At 39.1% G+C, this 10,476-nt stretch overlaps 1 protein-coding gene across 1 annotated transcript; it reads right to left on the reverse strand.

Annotated features, from left to right (window-relative positions):
* Positions 1-1,246: 1,246 nt before the first annotated feature.
* On the reverse strand, positions 1,247-10,446 carry tmem170a (transmembrane protein 170A). Its single transcript, XM_033635532.2, has 3 exons — positions 10,010-10,446; positions 8,236-8,406; positions 1,247-7,103 (listed from the first exon to the last, which is right to left on the reverse strand). Exons 1-3 carry the CDS (start codon positions 10,113-10,115, stop codon positions 6,973-6,975), a joined length of 408 nt encoding a protein of 135 aa, XP_033491423.1. The 5' UTR covers positions 10,116-10,446; the 3' UTR covers positions 1,247-6,972.
* Between the last annotated feature and the right edge of the window lie 30 nt (positions 10,447-10,476).

Here is a 10,476-nt window from a genome sequence, read left to right on the forward strand (position 1 = left end):
AGGGCGGGAGTGGATGAACCCAGTTAAAGAGTACCCGCGAGCGTGCCCGCAAGGAGCCAGGGATCATTTCATTGGTCAACAATAAACCTGCTGTTCTATTGGTGGGGGATTTTGACAGGGTTGTTACACAAAAAAATTCAAGCGCAGAGCAGGAACCTGAGAGCAGAAGTTCCACAAGTGCACAGAAGCAGCTTTTTTTTTAAGATTATTTTTGGGGGCTTTTTTTGCCTTTAATGGACAGGACAGAGTGAGGGGTGTGGAGTGGGGAGAGGGGGAGAGTGAGGGGGCAACATGCAGCAAGGGGTCGCAAGCTGGAGTTGAGCTTGTGACCGCTACAGCGAGGCGTCATCTCTATACTTGGGGCACCGGCCCTATCCACTAAGCTATTGACGCCCCGCACAGAGGCAGCTTGAGCGCGAGGAGAAGAGCTGAAGCTGGAGCAGGAATGTATGCAAGCAACATTGTATGTGAGTGTGAGCACACCGTTTGAGCAGAAACAGAGTAGATCTAAGCACAAGCAGAGGCTATCTGAGTGAGAGGGCAGGGTTTTGAGGGACAATATTACAAAATCTGAACATGACATCAATAAATAATGCTCTCAAATTGATATACCACTCTCTTGAATAAAAAGGAAAAAAAGCTCCATACACATGTACTGTACTGTATTGTGTGAGGCAAACAGAGCCAAACCACCAGTAGCGCTTAGTGACCACATGGGGGCATGCAAACAGTCTCAGGCCAGATACTAACCAGACCCATTTCCTGAGCCTGGACTAACCTGCACCCTTTTCAACATGAGGAGATACTTCAGTGGTCTGCTGATACCTTGATATCTAACAACAGAACAAGGTGGAGCTGATCACATTAATCAGCAGAAAGTATCTGATACACTCTGAAACTGATGACATTAAAACTACAAGTAAAAACAAGTAATTACAACTACAATTAACAAAATATCACAATGCCATGAATTCTTTAACCAAATGTTTGTTTGCATTATTTGTACACTTTGTGAAACTGATATTTAAGTTTAAGTTGTGAAACTGATATTTAAGTTTAAGCACCTTTTTATTATAATACATTTTATCATATGGATTATTGTATTGTTATGAAACTCACTTAAGTTTTATTCATGTCTGTGCTTTCAAAACAGAATCTAGTATTTGAATACTGTTAGTGTTGATGAACTTGTAGCAAACACTAGTCACCACTAGAGGTGGATAAAGGACACGAAGATACAACACACTGTAGTTGAAACATTTTATTCCATGAAAATATTAACCATTGGCACTTAATTTACTCTAATAAAATCAACTTTTAAAACCTTTTCAACCAGGTAAAAATTAAACAAAATCAGTCCAGAAATGTGGACAAAATCATGAGGAAAGAAATGGTTCTATTACAGCAGAAACTCAGCCTCTCCTTGACATTTTTATTTTCATTCTCACATTTACTTTCCTGACCATCTAGCTACAACTACGTCAGTCTAATAAAACAGTCCTGCAATAAATCCTCCTTCATGGCGGTTCTACTGTTTGTGTAGAAACATTTTCAGAGACATGTTGATTTAACTGTATGGTCATTTGAAAGGCTGTGGTTTGTGGTGCTGTTGAACCACACTGCATTATACAGGAGAGTGTGTTTTGTAGCCTGGCCTCACTGATGTAAATGGGCTGGACAAATATTTGACATACCCTCCAGTATAAAGCTATACAATTCAGTATAACCTTCATGAAGGTAGGATTCATTGCAGAGCTGTTGTATTAGGTCCACCTAGCTAAAACTAATGCAGTCTAATAAAGTGGCCAGCATCATGACAGATACGGTAGATCTCACAATGTTGACTTGATATCTTGTATGTTTGACTTAGTATGAGTATTTTAATGTTCCACTGCCTCCTCTCCCCTCTTGGAAACAGGCCTGGCATATGTACTGACATAGAGGGGACTTTGGTGCAGCTACTTTCATTACTGTTGCTTAAGGTCCTTTTAGTCTTGGCTCTAAGTCCCTCTCCACTCAAAAATGTGTTTTTCCTGTGTTTATGTCCCATCAAATATCTGACCTGTATCTGTGCAGTTTGCAGCAAGATAGACCTGATATGGCAGCTAATAACTGTCTAATGCAAGAAACGTATATCAAAGGGGGAAGCAATTTCTACAGAACACTGGCAAGAAAGAACAGATCTGCGGCCACAGGCCCTAAGTTAAATATCACTGGTCCAGTGTGTAGGATTTAGTGGCATCTAGTGGTGAAGTTACAGAAGTAAAATGTCCATTGGCCATTGTGAAAACACAAATGACGTTATCTAGAGCCAGTGTTTTATTTGTCCATCTTGGGCTACTGTAGAAAAAACATGGCAGACTCGGTAGAAGAGGACCCACTCTGTACGTAGATATAAACAGCTCATTCTAAGGTAACAAAATATGATTATTTTCAGGTAATTAAACACAACTCAAAACACAGTTATGAATATTTTATACTATTCCTGCAAATGGATGCGTCTCAATTCTACACATTGGGCCTTTATGTGGAGAAACCATGTTAAATAAAATAATAATTACAGCAGAGTAAATCATGGCTGGAGAGGAACTTTAACAGTTTTGTGAATCCACATTTTCTTGCGTGTTTTATCCTCCTGCTTTAAGCAGCTTCAGTAACGTTTATACATGGACTTTAACCTCATAACATAAAGGACTCTGAGACAGTCCATCTGTATGAATGGCCATTTACTGCTGTCACAAACAGCATTTGCTTTGGACCTCTGACCTTTTTCTATCTATACAAGAGTACAACATGGAAAATTTGTGTTTGCTGTCTTAAGCAGGGTAAGATGAGAAGATTGATAGAACTCTATGTCCAGCACAGACACAGATGGCTTCCATCAAAACATATGAAAAAAAAAAAAAATACACCATCTAAACACTCCAAAATAACATTCACATAGGCCACCCAGCTGATGAAGACGCCAGATCAGTTTAAATAGTACATATCAAAAACATTAAGATAAGTACAAGCTGAAGAAAATATCCAGACCAAAGTTTTCAATGTCAAGGTTCTAACCCCCCCAAAATATGTGCTGCTGTAACAGAACCAGAGAGCACACACACTCAAAGAGCTTAATTACACAACCATAAAAAAATAAACATTCTCCAAAATGTACAGTGTACAAGCAAGGCCCAGGGCTCAACAAGACTTAATTTCAAACAGTGCTCATTTGTTCCTGCATCAGCCACACATTTTAATGAGGTGCTTTGATTTTCCAATGCATCACCAAGTCTTTGTAGAACAATAATGTATACTTTCATTTAACTCCTCTCAAATAACACACTGAGCTTTTCACAGTTGAAAATAAAACTCAAATGTTCACCCGAGTCACAATTTTGAAGAAAGGAGGAGTTTGGTGCAGGAGAGATAATTCAAATGTATCCAAAAGAAGACACAAGCAAAAATAACCCAGTCTTCAGGTTAACTACCAGTTTGGGCACTATCCAGAGACCATTCCTGGCCCAGTGTTGGTCCCATGGGTGCTAAACTGTGTTGTTCTGTGTTGTGTGTGTTTTATCAGAGTCAATGTTACTTTTTCAATCATGGGCTTTCTATATTTTACATCTTAGAGCTAAACACGAGTCAAACATTCTTGATTTGTCGCACATTTACATGCACTCTGAGACTATTCTGTCAGATGTGACAGCTTAAGTGTAGCTAGTGAAGTACAGGGCACACATGAAAAATTCAAGCCATCTTTGGTTTGAAGGGTTAAAGGAATTCTTTGAGGGGATTAGATTTGCTCTCTCTTTACTTGTGCATGAGTTATGCAGGCTCCCAATCCTGGGATCACTGGGATTATTATGATATAGGCAGCGAAATGTAGGAAAACAATATTTCCAATTGGAATGTGCAACACAAACTGTGGCAACATAAACCATGAAGGAAGAAACATTTTAGATCTGACAGAAGAAATTACACAAACAGATTCTACCCGTGGCCAGATGTGTACAGATACATACACACACAAACCACGCTTACAACATTTCCCACACATAAACTGGTATAACTAGAATAAGAATGTGCAGTGAGAATGCACACACACACTTCAGACCAGTGTTTCTAGAGTTTTCTAGGGAGAGCTGTGGGTGATATGATTAGGAGGAGATGAAATATAAGGTGAGAGATGTAGCCTTATCATAAAACACAGTTTAGGTTGGTTTATGCAGTCTACAGTGTTCTGTAAAATGTCAAAGGGGCATTTATAAACTTACTTTTTAATAATTTACTGGTTTACATGTGATCCATCGTTTAATTTATCTGAAATGTGAAGCTTTGTATGGAAATATGCACCAATAAAACACAATCTAATTCAATGATAAAGCCCTGTCTTTCTTTCACTTGATATTATGCTTACAGAGTGCATATTAGGGATGGCAACATGAGTGCCTACACAGAAGCTGAGCAATGTACTGCTGTGAACAGCAGGTAGCAGCAAAATGTATTTGAGTGACCTAAAAAGTCCTACTTAAAGAAAAAAAAACAGTTTACGCAAGTGTAAACTCTGTAAGTGTACGCAATATTCAGAGTATTTTCACCACTTAACTTCTACGTCAGAAAGTTCCTTCCAACAGGGAAGCCATTAATGGCTTCAGTTCCCCGTCTATGCTCTCTTAAGAGAAACAGTCATTTTAGCACACTGAACACAGCAGCTGCTGGTCTACTGTTGCTTCGATCAGTGAGTTTGTCTTTGACTGCGTTGAATCCGAACTAACCCTTTTAAATGCCAAAGTCACACAATAACACAAACAAAATAACTAATCAAGGCAGAAGACCAGCAGCTCACATGTTCAGTGAGCTAAAATTACTCTTTTTGTCAGTGCAGTGAGTCTGGCTTTGAAGAGATAGCAGAATGGCTTAACTTTCCTGTTGGAAATCACTGTCTGGCATTAAGATGAAGCAGTTAAAATATTCTCAGTATAGTATGCATTTAAATTGTTATTGATTTTTAGGTGGGACGTGGCTAAAATATTTCTTGTTGCTGACCCTCCACAGCAGTACAGCAGCTTAGCTTCCATATCAGACTCCAGCCTGTTTCACCGAACAGGGGCATGCTGACTGACATCTACTGTATTTAATGCACTAACTTTGGATACGTGCCATATACAGCCACACTTCAAAAGATCTTACCTATCCCTATGCAACTCTAAAACTAACTTGGGGAACCTGGGGGGCCCGTAGCCCATTTTTTGCCATGGGCTCTCTAATAGATTAATTCAGCGCTGTTTATAGTCAAGTAAAGACATTTTCATTGAATTCATTGGAACCAAATGATGTGTGGCTGATGCCAAAATAATTCCTTGATTTTTGTGTCAACATGTTGTTTTGTGGAAATGAATCAATACAGTGTTGTCAGAATCAGCTTTTCATCAAGAAAGAGATACAAAAATTAAATATCAGACTAAAGCAAACAAAATGTCAAAGTCCTACAATAAATACATTTCTGGTAATGGTGTCAGCAGCTAGTTTGAAATCATTGCTAAGCTAATACAGAAACAGCAAACCGCATCACTTGCAAGCTCCATCTTTTGCTTTAACAAATCAAAGTATTATATGTAGAGTTCATCTATGTCTGTATATGCAAGTTGCACATGACATTAATTCAAAAGCACTTGTCAGCTACCAAAAGCAACTAAAGGCAGTCACTGGGGACTGTGGGAATTTGATGATACACTTCTTTTGAACCATCTTCTGCACATTCAATGCAGAAAAATAAACCAGCAAATCATATTTGGTCATAAAGATTGAAAGTCTACAAAGACCTGGAAATAATTTAGAATATCTACAAATCAGTTCACTGTCACAAAATGACACACCTGTAAATTCATTCAAAGAGAGAAAAGAAACGATCATAATCTCCTCTCATATTTGGGGTTAGTTTAATTATCTGACCATCCTGGTGGCCCCATGTTCATACCTCTCATCTATCTCAGAACAAACAAACAAACCAAGAAACTGAAGACATTCTCTAGGCTGCATTTGCAGGGCAAAATGTCATGTCCCATAAAAAACGTTATCTATAAAAACCTAAAATAAATGAGCTGATAAAACTAGAGGGGGACATGTTGAAGGTGCTTCTAACTCATTTGGAATTAACAATAACATACAGGCAGTCAGACTTGGATCAGTCTGAACCAAACATATGAGGAAGAACAAAAGGCGCAGCAAGAGACAGTGTTAAACAAAGACAGCCCTGAAGATAAACACCACTTTGGAAGTTAGAAAATAGAAATTAAGGCATCAAGGAAAAAAAGCCAGAATCTTGCATATAACCAACATCTTCCTGTCTCAACAGTGCATCAGCCTGTTATTCTGCCTCGCTGCAGTCACTGCATGGAGTCAAACTGTTGTCAGACTGATAGAGAAAGACACACATACACACAGCCCCTGAGAAAGGTTAGTGTCGTCCTGCTGCTAACCTGTAACCCCAGCAACAGGGGGAGAACAGCATCTTGCTGCCTTCACATCATACAGGAATAACTGCAAAGTTATTTCATTATGATTATTTAAAAATGCTGCTAACCCTGGGACAGCATCCTCAAAGTTGTCCAAAGTTCTGAGAAACTTTGAATAAAGAGCCTGTAGTGTGCGTTTGCCCCATGATGTGAATGCAGCATTGTGCTGTCCCACAGTAGACATCATACAGATGGCGAGCAAATCACAAGGCTTAGTGCTGCATAACACACAGCTCCGGTTTACACACTGCTCATTCTTTGAGGGTTGAATAAAATCCACTCTGGTCTTGGTCCATCAGTAGGAAAAGACATCATGTCCTGGGTCTGACTGGTGTACATGTGTCCCATGATTTGGGATCTATTAGGGATCTAGTCTTGTACCATGTCAACCTCAGGTCCTGTCAAGAGAAGGTGCGACTGGTGTCAGACTCACCCAGCAGCGTCAGGGCCAGCCAGGTGGGCCCCAGTACTGCTAAAGGGTGGCAAGTACCCTGAGGAAGGAGATGATGAGGACACAAAATGACTGTCCTACACCAAAAACAAGAGCCTCCAAAGATATCATCGTCTTTCCTGCTGCCTTGTAAACACCTGCTATGGCTGCACCTTTAAAAAAAAGAAAAGAAAAGAAAAGAAAAGAACACATTATTCAACAGATATAATGTTAAGTTTGATTTAATGTTTGATAAGCTAACTATGCCACAATTTTGCACCCAGTAAGACAGAAAAAAATGTAAGCAATTGGGTAATGAATAGATAATTAAAACAATCATTCTTTGTCACTTTCCCATAACAAAATCAGCTTTCATAAATTATCATGATCAAGAGATGTCTGAAGCCAATTCAAAGGGTGGACTTTACTAGTTAGTATTGTTTTAATTTAGGGAAGCACGACATGTATTTATTTCAGCCAATACTGATAACTGATAATTACCTATTTCTCATGGCCAATACCAATAAGATAACCTATAAGTACCTTCCTCTCATGGCAATAATTTCACATTTATTTAATTCAAAAATAAATTCAAAACCTGTAGTTTATGCACACCTAAGGGTAAAAAAGACGAAAATGCCGCACTTGCTCTTCTTCTTCTTCTCTGTGTTTATTGGTGGTGTAAATGCTGTGCCAAATAAATCAAGGAATAATGTAATAATATAACACAATATAATGCAATAATGAATAAGAAAAAAATCCCATTATCAGACAATGATCTATCGGCCTGATAGAACTGAACAGAATCAAACACTGCCCCACCATTGTGTTGTGAACTATACTGAGAATCATTAAGCTTAACTCAAATGTGCAATAATAGGTCAACTTGTGCAATACTGCTTTTAATGTTGCTTTTTTAATTTACTGATTGGGTTGATTGTGTACGTGTATGTGTTGTGTATATTACTGTCTATTTTCTATTTTTTTATATTTCAGGCATGGCACAGGAAATTCCGTTATACTTCTTGTGCAATGACAATAAAGTCTATTCTATTCTAAACCTGAATGCTGATGCTTTCTTCTCTGTGATATGTCCACCTCAGCCTGCTAGCATTGCAAATCTGCCATCCATTTAGACAGCTGGGCTCTACAGTGCAAGCATTTCATTCAAATACGTGGTAAAGATTATTACTCTTCAAAGATCATTTTTTAGGGAAGAAAGTCCACTCTGCCATGTTACTGTACCATCATGAGTAGATGGTTTACAACCTGACATATAGATAAGTAGATAGGAAGAAGACTTACTGGTGAGGACTCCCCCACAAACTGGTCCCAAGATGCCCATGAGGAGGATGGCGATGGGCATGAATCGAGCAATCTTGTGCTGGCGAAGCGTGGCGAGGGAAAGCAGAGCTGCAGGCACGTGGAAGACCAGAGAGGAGACGGCTGCCCATAGAAACACTCCATACCACATCTCTGGATAAACATAAAGTCATGCAGCCACACATCACTTCATGCCAATCAAGTACACATTGCGTACAGTTCCACAGTGCACTAGGAAAATTCAATTAGATCATTCAATTATTCATTAATGTGATCCGAGCTCTCTGGCTCCACGCCCTTTATCCCCTCCATGGAGAACAGAAGTATGGCAAATGAAAGTCTGAGTATATCACATGCTTAAAAAATACCTCTATAGAGATAACGGTGGTTCAATGTATGGTTTGATGAGTATGGAAAGGATGTAATTCTATGGCCTTTACAGTCACCAGATCTTAACCCGACTGAACGCATATGAGAAATTACAGAGCAACGTGTGAGACACTCATGGTGGAACAATTAAGTCAAAGACTCAGATCTCAGGATAAGACAGGACAGTCCCAAACTATGACCTTTATGTCCTAAAAAAGTTAGAGTATGTTCTTCGTCACTTTAATCACCGTTTCAAAATGTGCACACCTACATAGTAGCAGTTAGTACATTAGTTAGTGCATTAAATCAGTATTAATCATGATTGCTTTCTAATGTTATTTTTAAAAAAGTTGGATCATGATAATACACAGACAGTCTTGTCTGAGATACTTCAGTACACCACAAGATTTAAAGACAAACAGTCCATGTCTCTGTTAGACACACCAGACTGAGAGTGGTTCAGACCCCTGCTTGACATTTTATATATGAACTTTTTTATTCAGGAATATAGACTTTTTTCAGAGTATATTAACTGATAATGTAAACAATAAACTGTGGTCACTCTTAATTCAATGCACTCTTCTGGAATGGTGAGAATACTAGAAATCACTGAGATGTAATGCATCCTTTAGGACAGGGCATTAAAGGTATGGATACAAGACTAAGGTAGATCCAGTTTCATAGTGCCATGTGCGAACAACTGAGTGCATCATAAACACAATTTAATTACAGTAAGTGCCACATCTCTGGCAGAAAAACTGCAGATTTGGCTGCTCATCCTTTGACAAAGCCACGATATAATGGACAGTGCAGGCCATTGTGTTGCATGTCATTGTGTACACGCCTTTGTATTCACTCTGTATCTTACATAACCCAAATAGCTGTTAAGGTATGTTAGTCTCTTACACTAATACGACCACTATGCATTTGTAAACTCTACTAAAGACAGATTTAGCGAGTGACTTTTAGTGCACAACTAAAATAGCTCAGAACAATGCAGTGCACCTTCATAATAATAATAATATTAATAATGATAATAATAATCTACTATACACGTTTTTAAACGACGATTGGGATTGGAAGTTAGCACAGTTTTGTTAACCATCGCTTGGCAGAAAGTCCGACTTCTACAACAACCGTTCGGATGAAGTCGGAAGTTAGCTAGCTTCACTATTGGTAACCCTCAACAATACTAACGAACAAGCGTCCAGTGGCTAACGTAACGTGAACCCTATGGGTATACACTTTCATTGGAATTGAGCACGTTTTGACGTTTCCCATGTTCGTTAAAAGGAAAACACTAGACTCAACTTCGTACGATATCATCCCTCCTTTACAGCAGCTTATACAGTTTAAATGGCTAACAAGCTAGCAAACATTAGCCTACCTGAGAAGTCGCTGAGAGATGTGTCGTTCCCTCGGTGTGTGCCATTTTTTCTCGGCACTAAACCGAGTATATGCTGGACAAAACTGTCACTATACCGGTCCTGCATGTTTCACACTGATACTATATGCTGCATGAATAAAATGTGGCCTGAAGACCTGTAAAACCATGAGAGTCGGTAAGGGATTTGCCAAGGCTCGGTCTTGACGCAAGACTACCTAGCATCAAGCTAGCTGAGCTAGCTGTCAACACAACTTGCTTTTACGTCATTTTGACACAATTTTGCCACCAGCGCGGTCTGTCAGGTAGCAGCGCTTCCGGTTTTTACAACAAGCTTTAACCGGAGCGAAACTTTCAGAAGTCATAAAACTGCAGATTAAACGATTTAGGAAATGGCGAGTATATACCAACGTTACTGTGGTTGGCTAGAGTTATTGTTTTGTACGGAAACCCGGACGAGCTGAATTTGT

This window comes from Epinephelus lanceolatus, chromosome 5 (genome assembly GCF_041903045.1).
Source record: "Epinephelus lanceolatus isolate andai-2023 chromosome 5, ASM4190304v1, whole genome shotgun sequence".
NCBI classification, from domain to species: domain Eukaryota; kingdom Metazoa; phylum Chordata; class Actinopteri; order Perciformes; family Serranidae; genus Epinephelus; species Epinephelus lanceolatus.